At 43.2% G+C, this 19,075-nt stretch overlaps 1 protein-coding gene across 4 annotated transcripts in view; it reads left to right on the top strand.

Moving 5' to 3' along the window:
* Positions 1-19,075, top strand: part of LOC110485958 (E3 ubiquitin-protein ligase SMURF2) — a 71,632-nt gene that overhangs the window by 19,037 nt on the left and 33,520 nt on the right. For 2 of the 4 annotated variants that reach the window (XM_036940629.2, XM_036940630.2), the window contains exons 2-3: positions 12,352-12,390; positions 15,590-15,698. In XM_036940629.2, the coding sequence (XP_036796524.2) occupies positions 12,352-12,390; positions 15,590-15,698 (148 nt within the window). Of the gene's footprint in view, positions 1-12,351; positions 12,391-15,550; positions 15,699-19,075 lie in introns of all 4 variants that reach the window. The other 2 variants (XM_036940627.2, XM_036940628.2) reach the window with 1 other exon arrangement.

The raw sequence follows: 19,075 nt of genomic DNA, 5'->3' as shown, positions 1-19,075 counted from the left end.
CTGAACCAGGTTTTCCTCTAGGATTTGACCCGTGCTTAGCTCCATTCCGTTTCTTTTTATCCTGAAAAACTCCCCAGTCCTTAACGACTACAAGCATGCCCATATCATGATGCAGCCACCACTATGCTTGAAAATATGGAGTGTGTTAGTCAGTAATGTGTTATGTATTGGATTTGCCCCAAACAACACTTGTATTCAGGACAAAAAGTGAATAGCTTATTTTTTTTTGTTTTCGCCCCAATTTTGTGGTATCCAATTGGTAGTTTGTCTTGTCTCATCTAGTGTGCGATGGGACATGGACATCCCTGCTGGCCAAACCCTCCCCTAACCCGGACGATGCTGGGCCAATTGTGCGCCGCCCAATGGGTATCCTGGTCGCGGCCGGCTACGACAGAGCCTGGACTCGAACCCAGAATCTCTAGTATGCAGTGCCTTAGACCACTGCAACACTCGGCAGGCCTCTTTTCCACTTTTTTTGCAGTGTTACTTTAGTGCCTTGTTGCAAACAGGATGCATGTTTTGGATTATTTTTATTCTGTGCAGGCTTCCTTTTCATTCTGTCAATTAGGTTAGTATTGTGGAGTAACTACAATGTTGTTGATCCATCCTAAGGAGAAAACTATTACAGCCATTAAACTCTAACTGTTTTAAAGTCACCACAGGCCTCATGGTGAAATCCCTGAGGTGTTTCCTTCCTCTCCGGCAACTGAGTTAGGAAGGACACCTGTATATTTGTTGTGACTTGGTGTATTGATACACCATCCAAAGTGTAATTAATAACTTCATCATGCTCAAAGGGAGATTCAGTGTCTGCTTTTACATTTTTTTTTACCCATCTTTAACATTTGTGGAAAAGAGGCCTGCCGAGTGTTGCAGTGGTCTAAGGCACTGCATCACAGTTCTAGCTGTACCCGTAGGTGCCCTTCTTTGCGATACATTGGAAAACCTCCTTGGTCTTAGGTTGAATCTGTTTGAAATTCACTGCTCGATTGAGGGACCTTATTATCTGTGTGTCGGGTACAGAGATGAGGTAGTCATTTAAAAATCATGTTAAACACTTATTGCACACAGTGAATCCATGCAACTTATTATGACTTGTGACACATTTTTCATACTGAATGTATTTAGGCTTGCCATAACAAAGGGGTTAATTTCAGCTTTTCATTTTTCATTAAAACATAATTCCACTGGCATTGTGTGTAGGCCAGTGACGACAAATCTCAATTTTAATACATTTTTAAATTCGGGCTGTATGTGGAAAGTCAAGGGGTGTGAATACTTTTTGAAGGCATTTTATGCCTTAGTCATATCTAACTTGACACCTCAGTGAGCAGTGTGTTTTTTAGCGTAACGCCATAAAATCATGCCATAAAATGCAAATCTCATGCACTCTGTGTTACATTTTAATCTCTTCCTCCTCTGGTTATTACTGTAGGTTGGTTCCTGCTTGCAGGGGGGAGCTGGGTCTCTGACTCTGAGGACAGTAAACTAGAGGTCGACCGATTAATCGGAATGGGCGATTTTAATTTGGGCCGATTTAAAGTTTTCATAACAACCGGTATTTTTATTTAAAAAATAAATATATATATATATATTGATTTATTTTAACACCTTTATTTGACTAGGCAAGTCAGTTAAGTACACATTCTTATTTTCAATGACGGCCTAGGAACGGTGGGTTAACTGCCTTGTTCAGGGGCAGAACGACAGATTTTTACCTTGTCAGCTCTGGGATTTGTTTTTGCAACCTTCCGGTTATTAGTCCAACGCTCTAACCACCTGCCTTATATTGCACTCCACAAGGAGCCTGCGTGGCAGGTTGACTACCTGTTACGCGAGGGCAGCAAGAAGCCAAGGTAAGTTGCTAGCTAGCATTAAACGTATCTTGTGACTTGGGAGTAGTTGTTCCGCGGCTTTTGTGGAGCGATAGGTAACGATGCTTCGAGGGTGGCTGTTGTCAATGTGTTCCTGGTTCGAGCCCAGGTAGGGGCGAGGAGAGGGACGGAAGCTATACTGTTACACTGGCAATACTATAGTGCCTATAAGAACATCCATGTCAAAGGTATATGAAATACAAATGGTATAGAGAGAAATAGTCCTATAATTCCTATTATAACTACAACCTAAAACTTCTTACCTGGGAATATTGAAGACTCATGTTAAAAGGAACCACCAGCTTTCATATGTTCTCATGTTCTGAGCAAGGAACTGAAACGTTAGCTTTCTTACATGGCACATATTGCACTTTTACTTTCTTCTCCAACACTTTGTTTTTGCATTATTTAAACCAAATTGAACATGTTTCATTATTTATTTGAGGCTAAATTGATTTTATTGATGTATTATATTAAGTTAATAAGTGTTCATTCAGTATTGTTGTAATTGTCATTATTACAAATAAATAAATAAAAAAATCCGATTTAATCGGTATCAGCCTTTTTTTTGGTCCTCCAATAATCGGTATCGGCATTGAAAAATCATAATCGGTTGACCTCTACATTGAACCATTTTGTTTGTTCTGCGGGCCTGCAGCATCTGTCTCCAAGAAAACTCTATTTAGGAATAAAATAATATTCTAATGTAAATTGATTTGTTACTTTGCCTTTTAAGTTTGGCTAGGCTGCATCTTACTGTACTTAGCCTAGCTTATAGGCTATTCATATTGCTGCCAATTGCTGCAATGTTTCATGCTATAAAATCGCTAAATCCGCTCTCCAAAGTAGAAGACTTCCTTGTAAACAGCTTCTTAGCCATAGTCTATCGACCGTGCTAGTTTACTACCGACATAAATTCGCACACTAGCTTCTATAAATGTTTTGTAATCTAGCATGGCAGTAGAGAGAACTGAGGGACGGGAATGCAAGTTTGCGATTCATGTGGGAAACAATGTTGTGTTGACAGTATTTAATTTCTCCCCCCCTTTTTTTACATTTTCTTTTGTGGCTAGATCATCTTTAATATTGCAGATTGTGGCTTCATCAATGTAAGCCTCTGCATCATCTCCAATCCATTTTTGTGTGTGTGAATTTCTATCCTTCTTTAATGCATTTGAGCCAATCAGATGTTGTGACAACTAGGGGTGGTATACAGAAGAAAGCCCTATTTTGGTAAAAGACCAAGTCCATATTAACGAAGGAAAGAAATTCCACAAAATAACTTTTAACCAGGCCCACCTGTTAATTGAAATGCATTCCAGGTGACTACCTCATGAAGCTGATTGAGAGAATGCCATGAGTGTGCAAAGCTCTCATCAAGGCAAAGGGTGGCTACTTTGAAGAATCTCAAATATAAAATATATTTTGATTTGTTTAACACTTGTTGGGTTACTACATGATTCCATTTGTGTATTTCATAGTTTTTGTCTTTGCTATTTTTCTACAATGTAGAAAATAGTAAAAATAAATACCCTTGAATGAGTAGGTGTGTCCAAACTTACTGTAGATTTTCCAACTGCTGTTTCACAAAAGTTCTATACGTATATTTTTTACGGTCACATTTCTACTAAGAGTTTTTTTCTAAGAGTTTTATTGATCGGTTGACTGACTTTTCTAATCACCCAGCAGCGCTATTTCAGGGTTAGCTCCAGATAAATTAGCAATTTCTTTCAGCCAGTCCTGAACCTGCAACCAAAAACTAGCTAGATATGTACAGTACCAAAACAAATGATCTAATGATTGTCTCTTCGCAGCAAAATCTGCAGAGCTGGAATGGTTGTATCCCCCATATATAGAACATTTTATTGGTTGCAAGAATTTTGTATAATTGAAATTGAAAAACTAAGTTGACAGTCTTTCTTAAACAATATCATTTTCTTTGGTAGTTTGAAAAGACAATCCTCTAAAAGCTTCACTAAAACACGTTCTACTTGTCCATCAAGATGTCAATATGGTGCCAATGTCAGCCCTCTGTGGACAGACACTGTATGGGATTACGTTTGACAGTGTCTAGTCACACCTAGAGCTAGAGGATGTAAAATGGCAAAGCCAATAGGCCTACTTGAACTGGACTGAAATTAATACCTGTCAATGATCTATTGTGGAGTGGAGTGGGGGGGGGGCAGCAGGTAGCCTAGTGGTTAGAGCATTGGACCAGTAACCGAAAGGTTGCTAGATCGAATCCCCGAGCTGACAAGGTAAAAATCTGTCGTTCTTTCCCTGAACAAGGCAGTTAACCCACTGTTCCTAGGCCGTCATTGTAAATAAGAATTTGTTCTTAACTGACTTTCCTTGTTAAATAAAGGTAAGAAAATTGTCTACAAGCAGAGTTTTGTTAGCATGAATAATTTAGAAAGCATGCATTAGGCATAAAAATAACCTCCTGAATCGGATGATGGGTTTTAAGAATGCTGACTGCAGGGATGAAGTTACTTCAATACAATAAGCTTTGGTTTGAGGCTCTACTATCTAAGCATTTCTCTACCAACAATAAGGCATCTTTGGAGGCTGATCGGCCCTTTCGCCTACAATCACTGCAATTCCTTCTCAGTCCGCCAGCAATTGTATTCTAACGTGAACAAATGGACCAGAAAATGGCCTAGTTGACTGTGGGAGACTTGCCCAGTCACGCAATCTCCACCAGCTACCTACCAGGCAGCCACAAACCTTTGGCTCAGGGTGGTTTAGCCCGGTGTGGTTTCATCATACCGTAATCACGATTTTAAGAGGCCTGGGGTGATTTTAGTTAGTCCCCTCATTGGACTGACTTATCCCGATTTCATCATGTTGAACAACACAGATGTCCTGCAAGGCTATTTGAACATTATTCCATTGTGCAGTGTGGATGTGTGTTTTTTAAATATTTTTTTTTAGTAGGCTTATTGCAACATATGGTCCCCACTCGACTTCACAAAGCTAATAGTGAGGTACACTGTCGGCAAAGAGACAGAGGGAGAATTTCTGTCCTGTGTCTGCCAGAGGGACATTTTTTATTTATTTATTTAGTCATTTTTTTGTGTTCAGGACATTCCGGAAAAACTCTTGGCTCTATAATGACCCTTAGCCCTGGATGAGGGGTAAATGTCCACATCCACAATGGCCATTGTTTCAGACAGCGAGATCAATGCCCTTGGCTACTTCAATACTCTGAGTCAGTAGTCGGGTGACGGACTGCCTGCAGTGACATGGCCCTCAGGTATAACTCCTAAGGGAGACACAATGGAGGGGAGAGGAGCTCTGAGTTGACCTCTGTGGTGGATGGTGATGACTCAGTGTCTGGACAGTCCATTGAGTGGCCACTGTCTCTTGCCTCCTCACACTCAGTTGGAAGATAAAGTTGTTGACCTTTACTGGTTTGGCTAGGAGGTAGGCCTAGTCAAACATGTGCAAACGTTATGGTGGTTGAACATATGGTTTGGGAATCTTGAACATGTAGCATGTGCAATATTTTTCTTTAGGCCATGATTTATTCATCCATTCGTAGGCCAAGTTCTTGTAAGGATATGATACATGATCTTAGCTACTAGTACCTATTTAGGCCAAAAGTGCAGAAAATGATTAGATACATTTAAGCACACACAGGAGCAGTAAAGACTGAAAGACGATTTATGGTCCGGCATCTGCAGTAGCCGTACAGCATTTACAGTGATGCAGCCTCCGCAGAAGTCAGAGCATTCATACTTATTGAGATTCTTTGAGCAGAGCGGAGTGTGTCATACGCATCCAACACATTTGGTCTGCACCACTTGTAGTGATTCAGGACTAATCTCGGTAGCCAGCCAAGACCTTACTTCTTCTGAGACGTTGGAGTCGGTTTCCCAGTGCTTGACATAGCTCAGCCAATATAGTGTGAAGTAAAAAGGCAGTACCATTTTCCCACCTGCATCTCCACTTCAACCCTTCATATATATATTTTTTTGCTTTATGAGCTTGTCCCGCAACTGCCTCCTCTTCTTGTGGCAAGCATCCGTTTCCATAGATGCGGTAACACACACTGTCAATGGAACTTGACCAAAACATTGGAAATGCCATGGAAATGCGTGAGGGAAAGATTCTGAATCTCTTCATTGCCCCCAAGAAAAATTATGCATTAGCATTTAGGCTATTTTTTTGTGTATTTCACACTGCATTAGTTAAAAACGACTACCACCACCAATTTCTGTATGTATTTCTATGCTACCAGCTTTTACGAACGGGAGTTCGCATATAGCAGTCTAAACCTTAAACTTTATATATATTTTTTTTCATCGAAACAACAGACAAATATATCAAAATCCGACTTCAGCAACCACATTGTGGTTCTGTTAAAATACATCAATCATGACGGATTTGACAGATATCCACTTTGTTAGATCATATTTGTTGAATGTGCGCCAATTTGGCATCCTATCCTCCACGGTTTGCATTCCATTGACTTCTTTACCGCATTTCTCCCCATTTACCTCTTTCCAAGAGTTCAAACAATCCCTACACGAGGTGTCCTAAATATGTTTTATATTTGCAAACTTGTTCTGGTAGCCTTTTGTCAAAGTTCTACATGTTTGTTGTGAAGGAAGTTGCAAAGGAAGTGAGTTTGTGTTTATACAGGAGGTACCGCCCCGAACTACTGTCAACCAATCATATCAATGCTGAGCTATACAGAGCCCTCCACATTGTTGCAAAATTTGGGAGGCACACGGCATCGTCCGACAGAGCTCGATATGGCCTCCGGAGGCTCCGCAATCACATCACTCCGTACGGAGCCTTCGCACTGCATTTCCAGATCAGGCATACATCACATTTTAGGAGTGACCATCTACAGCAGGGTTTCCCAACCCTCTCCTTGGGGCCCTCCCAGACCTTTCAAATGTTTGTTTTAACCCTAAAATGGCACACCTGGTTCAATTAGTCAAAGGCTTGATAAGTTGACTAATTGAATCGAGTGTGCCAGTTTTTAGGGTTAAAACAAAAATGTGAAGGAGAGGGTTGGGAAATCCTGATATTTAGGGTATCCCCTTCAGAAAAGGCTTAAAGAGGATTCCTGCTAGTTTGACATGGGCTGTCAGCAGGTTCTGTGTTTACAAGAGGCTCCACTGACTCCTGTTTCCCATGTCAACATCTGAGAACGCTTGGTCCTCAGGCTGGGCTGAGAAGTGGTCACCTCAGTTTCCCAAACTCGGTCCAAGGGTTGCTAATTTTTTGCCCTAGCACTACACAGCTGATTCAAATAATCAACTAATCGTCAAGCTTTGATTTGAGTCAGCTGTGTAGTGCTAGGGCAAAAACCAAGTTTGGGAAACGCTGTTTTAACCCATGGAAGCTGCAGCCTATTCTGTTTTGTAAAATACATAGCTGCCTACCTAATGCTGAATTGAAATAATGTTGATTTAATTTCTTCAAATAAAATGGAATGTATTAGGCAATAGGCCTGTAGGCTACTGTACTGGAAGGTTGTCATCTTGACATTTCCCAGCCCCAATCACGTGATTTAATTCTGTATCCCCACTCATTATCCAAAAGGGTTTCCTATGAAGTCAATCGCTGATATTGCTTTCCAGAAAACGTAACCCATCCCGGGTTGAAAAGTTCATCTGAATAGGGGATGACTTATTTTCGGTGGTGAAAAGTTCACCAGTTTATTAATAATGCAGCATGTTGGTGTGAAGGAGATGCAACAGACAGCTGTCTGGGGAGTTGGTTTTAAAGACAGGAGGGGAAGTAGCCCTCACACTATCTAGACGCTTCCATAATATCTTTGCATGTTAGATACATATTCTGTCTGAGTGTAGCTTCACCCAGAGAGGTCAAATGGAGTTTGAGGCTTGAAGTCCCTCACAGCACGGCTCTCATGAGGGTGGTCCGTAGTGCCATATGTTATGTAGGCCTTCACACTTTTATAAGAGGTGTGTGTAGACACACACTTACACATTCAAGATATCCCGTTGGCATGCACGGTTGCTTTCAGAGGCATGGAAGTACACGCCTTGACACCCTATGATGGCCCAACTTGGCAGGGTGCCACAAAAACTAAACTTGGTGTTTACGCCTTGAAGAGGATGGTGATATACAGGCCTCTTCGAAGGCTGAACTTCAGCATTCATCTGAATTAACGTTCTAGACAAGAATGGCGTCTGCTGTCTCCCATTTAGAATTGCTAGAATTTAAATGGTATCCATATTTGATGACAAGCCGCTCACATGAGAGACATTTTTTAATTTTGGCGTTTTCTTTCACTCGACTTCTCACATTTCATCCTGTGAGTGCCTCCATTCATTGGAAGCTTTGTGGCCAATTCTGCCCGGTAACAGTGCATCTGGGAGGTCAATGATGTGGTGATTGGTGAAAGAGGCTTTTATTTTAGCATGGTCAGACATTGGAGCAGGGTGCAGGTAATCCGCTTTTCTCCATTAGCATTAGGGTAACATGAGATCTACTGGTACCGACTTTACTACGGTGTGCTGAATGGAAGGGCTCGGGGTTGGTCAAGTCTCCATGGGTTGGTCAAGTCTCCATGGGTTGGTCAAGTCTCCATGGGTTGGTCAAGTCTCCATGGGTTGGTCAAGTCTCCATGGGTTGGTCAAGTCTCCATGGGTTGGTCAAGTCTCCATGGGTTGGTCAAGTCTCTATGGGTTACTACCTCCCAAGTCCCATCTCCATGGGTTATTACCTCCCCCTGAGGTCACTGTGACATGTCCCACTGAGATTTAACTCAGAGTAATCCTAACCTTAACCAGGTCATAATCCTAACCTTAACCAGGTCATAATCCTAACCTTAACCAGGTCATAATCCTAACTTTAACCAGGTCATAATCCTAACCTTAACATTACGGGAATTAACAAATATGTTATCCTGTATCAGTGGTTAGGGGCACCCTAAGGATCTGGTCATCCAGCCTGTCACTAACCTTACAATGACTGATGAATTCACTCAGGCTAAGCTATTTATGTTTTATTTTTTAGCAATTTGACTGTGAAATTCGTGGGATTTTGTGTTCCTTAGAATCAGCTTTTGACAGCATGTTGCTAGCGTTTAGAATCACAAATCCATTTTCAGTATATAAGCCTACACTTTCTTTAGCCAAGACTCCGACCTCTTATGATGCTCGTTTTCTCCTCATTTCATCCTGACGACATGTCCATTTGGTCCCTGCAGGATCAGTTTAGTCTGTCTTGTGTTCTTGGCTCATAGCCAAACTGTCGGCTCTAACAGTGTAATTTCCCCTGACGAGCTGATTGGTCGTCTTCACGGTGTCATTTGGTTTGTGTCGTGATTGTCTGTGTCATGATGTTGTGATTCTGTTCGATTGGCTGTGTAATTTTGGTCGCTGTCCTGGTCTCCGGATTAAACGGGCGCGATTTGAGCCGTAACTTCCTTGCTTTGTGCTTCACTGTGTAATTTTCCTAGTATTTTGGTGACTGTCTTTTCCTCCCTTGACATTCTTGTGTGTAATCAATTTTCACGTTGTCTCCGGGACGTGTGCGTGTGTGTCGTCGGGCCCGGCAGCCTGTCTGTTGGGGACTGGTAAGCGTGACTGTGTGTGTGTGACAGACTGGCTTTTCCTGGCAGTATCATGACTCTGTCGGTGCTTAGTGTGCTTCTCCCCAGCCTCCATACATAACTCCATGGTGAGACTGGTTCGTTCCACTACCCACCCTGCTATTCCTTTTCCTCTTTCCCAAAACAGACAGAATCACACAAACCACCAACTTTCTGACCTCATCCAGAACTTGTGTGTGTCTGCCATACATTTTATAGCACTCTTCCTCCATGACAGCCTGTATATGAAACTGGCAGACATTTGAAAGATAGTGTACAGTACCTAAGAGAATGCAGGCAAGTCTGTGTTATGGCTATAAGTCTCTCTCAGGATCCTGTCTCTGGCTCGTGCGTGTCTCAGAGAGTGTGTGTGTGTGTGTGTGTGTGTTGCGGTATGGGAATGGAAAGTGCCCCATCACCTGCTCCCTACTCCTCACCCTGCATAAATAATGACCGTTGAGTCTGTGGGGCGTTGAAATGTGTGTGTCGTGACAGACACTGCAGACATTGAGTGAGTGCATACTCCAGCTTTGAGTAATGAGGTGGGCTTTGAGAGTAGTGCATTCCCTGGGACCGCGCGGCTGTGTAAAGGATACCCCCCCCCCCGCCCAGTCTGTGTCCTCCCAGCGCCTGCAAGGGAAAATACCTTTCCTGTCACTTGTCAGTATGGGGAGCATTTTAGTTACGCTAATTTAGGTTGGCAAATTTTGTACGTATGTAGTCTAGGCATAGGTTTTTGTGGTGTTGGATACCATGACGGTAATTTCCCTTTTGGGATTCATAAAGTACCATCTCGCATCTCATCTCTGTCGGGTCGACTGTTACATTTCACCTGTCACTTTGCGGGCATAGGAGAGTAGCCTAGACACTGCGACACAGCAGTTCTATGATGGAAGGAGACCCAGAGACCCCTCTCCTCTCTTCTCCCCTCCTCTGTTTTGTGTCCTCACATTCTCCAGGGTCATCCATCTATCTGTCTGGGTCAGACTTTGGCCCAGACTCATTCAGGCTCGCGGTGAGTTATGTCGTCATGGAGGTCAGACTCCTAGACAACACTGGGGCTGCTACAGCCTTACCTCATCAATCCCTTCCCCCCTCCATTGCTCTACTGTTCCACCCCTAATGTCCCCCAATCAGCACCAGTGGTCTTGATGAGACTGGCCAACTGGGTACCTCCCAGGGTCCAGAAACATCTCCTTGGAATGTCTTTCCACTCCTCTGGCTAATGTGTAGGGGCCTGGCTGGGTAGTAGCCTGCTATCTGTCTGCTGGGTGGGGATGGGGGGGATAGAACTTAGTGTAGTGTGTGTGTATCCAGATTGTCATACCTTCATACTGGGATATTCTGTAATATTCACACGGAACACAAGGGGTGCTGTTTTCAAACCTGTAATCCAAAGGTTATCAAAGCTAACAAGTAAATGTAAAATTCCATAGAAAATGCTAATGAGTGCATTGCCAATATTTTGTTTGGGTCAGAAACTGTACTATACAAGTAACTCCAAAATGCTACACAGTTTGCTGCAAGCACAAAACAAATATTTCCCAGCAAGACTCTTGATCCACAAAGGTATTCTTCTCTTTTGTTGTTAGCTCTGAAGAAGCTAACCACTTGGCTAACTAGCTACTAAATTAGCAAACCAAATGAACAACCGCAGAGCATTTGGCACATATTAGACAGCTAACTTAATAGTTATAAGATATCTAGCTGGCAAACATTTAGTTGTGAATTCCATACTGTAATTAGATCACCTGGCGCATGTTGCAGAACAGTGAATGACTCACAAGGCTCCGTCCGGTCTCTTGTCATTGTGTGCTTGTAAACAAACACCATGTGGACTGGGGACTACCTGTAAGCTTCATAATGTGACAAGTGAAATGAAGAACGTAATGTTCTTTATCTCCTAACATATTGCACAAGTTGACTGCAGGTATTTTACTTATGTAGCTACAAATATTAAAACGTATTGAAAAACGTAAAAGAAATTGTTTCAACGGTATTGGAAAACATCCTGTGGCTTTTTCCAAATACCCCCAGTATACGGTATACCGCCCAACCCTACTGAGTTCTATTGCTACCTAGAAGAACGTGGCAGTCCTAGGAAGACATTCCATAACTTTGGCCCAATTTAGCTCACCTGGACCCCATTACACCAGGAGAGAGATTTACAGAGATGGTAGAGAGAACTGTGTACGTGAGCGAGAGAGAGCTCGACATAGTGCTCATGCAACTCATCTTTTCTTCTCTTCTGGAAGCCATTGTGTGTTGGCTCTTGGCTGTGATGCTTACCTCAGGGACTCACTCCGTATTGGAAAGAATGCTTGTCTGCTCAAAATTTTACAAGGGAAGCCTCTCTAACCACTCTCTCGGCTAGCCCGTAATGGGCGGACAGACTGACGGACAACAGGGGTTACCCAGGGCAACCATGAAGACGACTAACTAGAGCCAAGCCAGAAATCCTCCAATAATTGAGCTGTTAAATGTTTTGAGGGAGCACCACCCAAAAGTGAGGTTATCGCAAAAGGGGACTGGGATTCTGAGCAGGAATCCAAGGCACTGGCGGGGATCAGATTCCAAGCTGAAGTTGGTTCTCATTTCATAATATCAGTCGGACTTCAAATACCTGGAGTGAAGGATTGAAATGGAGTGTAGCTTAGACTATTTGTGTAGGCCTAAACTGGACTTTGCCTTCTCTTATAGGTCTAACAGTGCCCCTGTTTGACCCACATGCTGTCTCTTGTGCTTTTGGTTGTTTTATTTAATATGTAAGCTCATAGGGTTCCCCCCCCCCCCCCCCACAAGCTGCTTTGTGTTGTATTGAGAATTCACTAATATTGCTCTTCCATTGTAGCACACCGATCATTTTACTCATCTAACGTTTCTTCTTCTCTTCCCTTCCAGTGCTGTGTGCGAAGAACTTGTCAAAGAAAGACTTCTTCCGTGAGTAGTAACCCATATATATATATTTTTTTGCATCAGTGCTATTTCTGTCCTGTCCTCCCACCCTCCCCCCCCCACGCCCCGTGCATTGGGATGGGATTGTCAGCTAGCTGGCTGGCTGGCTTTGAAGCCTTCTGTAGATGGAGTCCCATAGGAGCTCAATCTGCCTGCAGTATTGGCTGACGAATACAGATTACAGATAGAACACATGATGCACATCGACGCTTGTCCCCAATGCTATCCAATGAGGTGGAAGAGCATCGGTGATGAGCTAGTAATGCCTGACGCATGCTGTTATGACCGACACGGATGAGCCATTTTAATGTAGTTTTAATGTTACTCAGTCATTAGGCTGACTGTGAAAGGCTACCGGTCGTTAAGTAAGAGACAGGAACTTCACAGTTATCTTCACAGTGGCTTTATGCCAGAGAGCCGGTGTAGTTTTATATAATGGCGAGACGAAGATACTCACCACAAATAAATACCTCTGATGGGACACAAAGCACAGGCACGTCCCCTTCATAGGCTAATTATCATAGTGTGTGGTTTTGATTTTTAAAAAAAACTGAATTGGAGCATTCTTTAGGCTATACAGTTGCACAGCTCCCTTGAGACCGTGTATTGGATTACTGTGGGCTTTAAGGCACAGTTTCCTGTAAATGACACACACACACACACACACACACACACACACACACACACACACACACACACACACACACACACCTGCAGAGGGAAGTCCCTGCTTCCTCTGCCAGTATGGCATTGGGGTGAATGTGACTCAACAAGTTTGACCTGTGGGAGGTATCTTTGCCTGGAGCCACACACACACACTCCTAACTATAGTCACACATAGTATGTCATTTCTATGGAGCACAGTCAGTGTGTGTGCGTACCAAGTTTCCGTTAAGACAATTTGGCGCCGAACAACGTGACGGGCAAGATTTTTAATTTCCTGGACATCCGTATGCATTGGATGCGTAACTCTGTTAGGGTGTCCACCCACGGTGCTCAAAATCACATTTAGATTATTGTCATTCATCTTAACAGATTGGAAAGGGCCTGTAAAAGTTATAATAAAGTAGAACAATGTTCTTATACCAACATGACAGGTTTTATTGAAAAGCAAAACATTACCCGTTGCGTATTCATCCCTGCTATAAATCATCAAAAATATAATAATTTAAAAAATATATATATTTAGTGTAGAAAAACAAGTCTCCTACATAGCAAAACACAACTTCAAAATATTATATTCATATAATACAATTTGCGAACGACCTGACCTATAGGCTATTTGTATGAACACTTTAATTAATAAATAGCAAAACACAGCTGTTTTCAAATACAATCTAGTCTTTCTAATTTAATTCAGCCTAGGCATGAACATTTTAAGTAAGCCATATTTTGTTAGTTATTAGGCTGTCTACGAACACCAGGGCCGGCCGTTCATGACTACAAACGATCCAGCTTTTGTCAAATAAACGGAAGATTTGACTTTTTGTAGCAGGTTAGGAGAATTTTATGTAGCAAGTTAGGAAAATTAGGTTACGGTTAGGAAAGAGTTAGGGTTAGCTAAAATACAAAACAATTCAACTTTTTATGTTAATTTGACAAAAGCTGGATCCCTTCTTGTCAAGACTGGGCCGGCCCGCACCCTTCCCCATTCCTGCTGTTATTCAGCACCTCATCAGTTGTGGGCCGAGTGTCTCCTCGCCAGGCGCTGCAGTACCAGGCTCTCCTCCAGAGGGCGCCCTCCTCCCGTCCGATAAACGTCCAGGGGTCAGGCCATCGAGCTGGGCTTGCTCTCGATGCCTGAGTCGGAGATGACGGAAGGGGAGCGGTTTAGGGTCTTGGAGCCACAAAATTTAGGAATTTTAAAGCTGATGTTGAACAATCAAAATCTATATGCAAATAGACATTAAGGCTTGTTCATTGCGAGAAAGCTTATTACAATGCTCCTGTGAAACGAGGCCCGTGTCATGCATTTATGAAAGCACCTGCTTCCAAAGCTCAAATTATATCTCTATTTACAGTTCTACTGCGTGATGCTAATAAATGTTGTTTATTGTAATTTGAACTATTGTGAGGTCGTGTCACGTGTGATATACGTTGTTTATTGAGAACTCTGTTTCCTACTATAGGTAGTTGGCTGCCTAGTGATTGCAACATTGTAACTCTCCGATGTGAATAGTTGGCAACGATGTTTTGTTTCCAAGTACTACTGAATAAGCTCAACTGAAATACACATCATTACTCTACTCTACTCTAGTCTATCAATCCATTCCAAATCTTTATACTATGCATGAAACGGGTGGGATATGTTGATTGTGCGTGTGTGTGCGTGTGTGTGTGTGTGTGTGTGTGTACCGTCCCTTATCAGATCTTCAAAGACTATAATAGACTGCCGTGGAACGACATGCTTCTGAGCTGCTTGCTCAACTACAACTACACACAATATTTCCTATATATAATTTAAATGAATAAGTGAAATAAAGGTCCATTGACAATTAATGTTTTGTATGCCACCTTATGACTCAGTTTCTATTGAACTGTATTCAAATACAACCACTTTCATTTTGACGCGCACATACATATCCTCCATTTTGGCTCCAATTTCAGCTATGAGCTATAAAAAATAGTCTTTCTGTGTCTCTCTCTCTCTCATATTTTTATATGTGTGTATATATATATATAAAAACTACAAGTAATTTATTGGGTTCAATCACCAACGTTTCGGCATCACCCTGAAGAAGGCACAGCGATGCCGAAGCGTTGATTTACCCAATTTACTGGGACTTTATATATAGAGTTGTGCGACTCTATCTTTATAGCTTATAGTTTATTCACTGTTAGTCAGCACCTCTACTTAAAATACTTTTCTCTGGGTGTGCGCCAGCTCATGTTTGTATCCAATTTCAGCTAGAACATATATTCATGTTAATGAATATTATTTTGGGAATTTATCTATGTCTGATGATAGTCATTTGTTTCAATGCCATCAGCTTGTGAATACAGTTACCTCAACTCATCCTCCATTTTGTCTCCAATTGCAACATAAAATCTCCATTTCATATAAACATTTATTTTCCATGCTAGATAAATGAACCATACTGTGACTGTAGTTCCATTGACTCCATTGTTTCTATGCCATCCACAGTTGTGAATACAATCCTCCATTTTGGCTCCTCCTCCACAGGGCTGCCTGACCCCTTTGCCAAAGTGGTGGTGGACGGCTCGGGGCAATGCCACTCCACAGACACCGTAAGGAACACGCTGGACCCCAAGTGGAACCAACATTACGACCTGTAAGTCACCAGTGAAGTCTCTAGACTGGGGGAACACCTTAGACCAATAAACCCTTGTTTCACCATGTCTCTTTAGTTCCAGTTTTCCTCTGCAATTTATCCTTTCTGATCTACAATAATGCCTAGTACGCAGTAGTAGCATAACCTCGTCCCCAGGGAGAACGTCTGGTGTGTGAGACTAAGAAAGTAAGGGACTAGGGTCTGGATTTGGTGAAACTCGCTGTCAACTCCTGAAGAAACCACTTCCTAAAATGGATGCCAAAGAACCACAGACATCTGTTAACACATTCTTGTTGTCTATGGTTTTCAACATTGTCACACTGTTCTGGTTTCATTGACTAAGCTGTGGCGTCTCCGATCTCCATGCGCTGCTATGATAAGCGTGCGAGGAATGCAGCAGGTTACCCTCCCTTCCCGTGCTAATGTGAAGGAACACCCACCATAAACCATTTGAGGCCTTTTGACTGGGCTGCTGCACGCTCACTCTAAGGCTAGTCCGAAATGGCACCCTATTTCCTATGTAGTGCACTACTTTTGACCAAAGTCCTGGTCAAAAGTAGTGCACAATATAGTGAAGAGGGTGCCATTTGACGCAACTCTAGTCTAACCATTGGGACTGTCCGAATGAAATGAGCCATGTGTTGTGAATGTTGAGCAGCAAGCTTTACGTGCTCTTCTTCGGAATAATCGCCACAGGGCCCAAAGGACCTACTGGCAGTGAGTTTACAGGAGGGGAAAGAGAGGGATGTAGAGGGCGGGAGAAGAGGAGAGAAAGCTAGACATGGGGAGAGAGGGGTGTGTGTGTTACAAAAAGCATTGGGAAACTATGCATAGATGTGGGTGTCTTGGCACCAAAACACTATGCACAGATTGAATAATACAGGGAATGTGGGTTACATCATCAATTAGGTCCCCAAGAAAGACAAAAATGAAAAATGTTATTAAGTTGGGCACTGCAGCGGGAAGACCTATTTGCTAGCTTTGCACGCACATGTAGATGTCTCTGTCAGTCTCTCGCTGTGTGTTTGCATGCTTGTGTGTGTGCTTACACACCTGTTCCCCCCCCTCCCCACCCACCCCATGCTTGGCTTCAAACACTCTCCTCTTCACTGGTCCCGAGGGAGTCTCCCCTGCCAGTGACCCCAGGGCTCTGTCACAGGAAATGGCTGACATGCCAAGAAGCACAGCCACAGATGGGAGCCTTCAGCCTCAGCCTGTTGGCTGGCAGGTTGCCACTGCTCTCCACACCTCCCTCTTCCACACCAGGCCAAGCCAAGTGCTCAGCACACAGGCAACCCAGCAGCCCACTCTCTGTGGGTCTGCTACTGTAGTGTAGTCTAACCCCCTCTGGACTACAGACCGTTACAGCAGATTACATTCTTCATTCGCCCTGCATGTGCATATTCATGGAAGGGACTGTACTGGTGTACGAAATGCACCAATCCAATGCTGTTTGTTTGAAATGCATTGGGTAGAGGGTATTAGTGTACACATTCAAGAAATAGGACACAGTCAAGGAGTGTGACATACAACCACTAGTGCTTGTGTACTGGAAAACTCAGCCTGAGCATTGTCGGTGTAGGTTTCACTAATACAGTCAGTGAGTTTGCAATTATTGCGTAACTTATGTAGCTATACGTTTGCAGACAGAGGCCATTAAACCCGAAAAGAGAGAGCAGTCAAAACATGTATTAGTTCAGATCATGTTTGGAGCTTGAGGAGCATACATTCTGCCCCACTCTGTTTTCATATTCGCTGCGTCAGCGCCTGCAGCAGGGCAGGCGGCATTAGAGCGCCAGGTCATGTGGCTCCCAATGGGATGCTAACGGGATGCTAATGTGATGCTAATGCACTGTATATCCCTTAGGCAAGCTAGAGACGTCATGAATAGTGAAGGGGTTGTTTTAGAGCACAAGGGCCGTAAGCGCTCTCGCTGCCCTCTGTAGGAACCAATCTGGGTGTAGACGTGACCCATTTTAGCTTCATACTGTATGTTAGAGCCCTTGATCAATTTTATACAGTAGGTGGTATCTCATATTTCTATAGAGAAAGCCAATTGATACGACTGACGGTTGCGTTTTTCAGAGGCCTTGATTGGTGAAAACCCATTCCCACTCCTTCTCTCACTGCACCAACCACGCTATCCTCCTCACCAGACTCCACCCCGGTTCCCTAATCACTCGTCCCTCTCGGGCCAGGAAACCCAGAGCAGGTGGCCGGCCGTGCTGTCATATCCCAGAAGGCAGAGCTGGTCTCGCCAGCCGTCAAGGGAGGAAGTGTGACCGTGTCGTCTGCCAGTCTGTCTAGGCCGTTGATTAGTCTAGATGTCTATATCTAGCCTCATTACTTTTAACCCAGTCTGAGCTGTCAGACCGGCATGACTGGGCACCCACTGGCATTACTAGATGTCTCCCATTGTGCCACCCCAGCTCACCAGTCACCATTAGTCACAAACCAGTAAATTGGCTAACTTGTTGCGTCATCAGCCTATAAACTGATCTAAGGCCAGTGTTGAGTGTGCCATCCTAATGGTTGAGGTAAGGGATAGTAAACTGATCCAAGATCTGTGATACTTACAATGAAAATCTCTTCAGACTAGCTAGACTGAGGCTCAAAAAGTAATACTTACCTCATACTGTGGTTTGATCATATAGCTATACTTAGCCATATGCACGGACCAGTGGGTTTGGGTCGCTCTCTCTCTCTCTCTGTGGTTTTTTTCTCCTCCTTAATTTGCTGCGGTAAGCACTGTTCTAATCACCGGCTCTACCTGCAAAGCCAGACTGCACATGGTTCCACAAGTGTGTGTGCACGCACCTGTGTGTGAACGTGTGTTTATGACTGTGTGTGTGTACACGTGTGTCTTCCTCAAGTCATTTTGACTGAGGAAATTGTGTTTACCTGTCCTCATTTTCAAAGCCTCAGACGCTAGGTCACTGTCTGGTCTGCTCTCTCATTTCCCTTTAAACGCAGCCTGGGTTTGCAACACACACACAAACTCCAAATCATGTTGTTGGCCCATACATTACCGCCACAGTGTAGAGGTGGAGCAACTTGGCTTAGTTTGAAGCCTTTATCCGGATCTAGATCAGACAGCAGGCGGAAATTTCAAACCACAATGCAAGGCTTTTAATATGAGAAAAAAAAACCCAGCTTAGATTAAAGTTTTATTTCATTTCTGTCCGTCACTCCTTTTAAAGACGTAACAATGCAAAAAGACATACGCCTCTATGGAAGCATTTATTATGTCCACAGACATCAGTTGCCAGTGATATTAGTATCAGATATTTGAGCAGACTTGTCTTTTGACAAAAGGAGACACTGTGAGGTGAGCAAATGTGAAAACTGACTAGACAACCTCTTCCCCTCTCCCTATA

Source organism: Oncorhynchus mykiss, chromosome 13, assembly GCF_057628025.1.
Source record: "Oncorhynchus mykiss isolate SJ-2025 chromosome 13, ASM5762802v1, whole genome shotgun sequence".
Taxonomy (NCBI): Eukaryota; Metazoa; Chordata; class Actinopteri; order Salmoniformes; family Salmonidae; genus Oncorhynchus; species Oncorhynchus mykiss.
The sequence above is the reverse complement of the archived record's forward strand: the minus strand, read 5'-3'. Positions and strand labels throughout refer to the sequence as shown.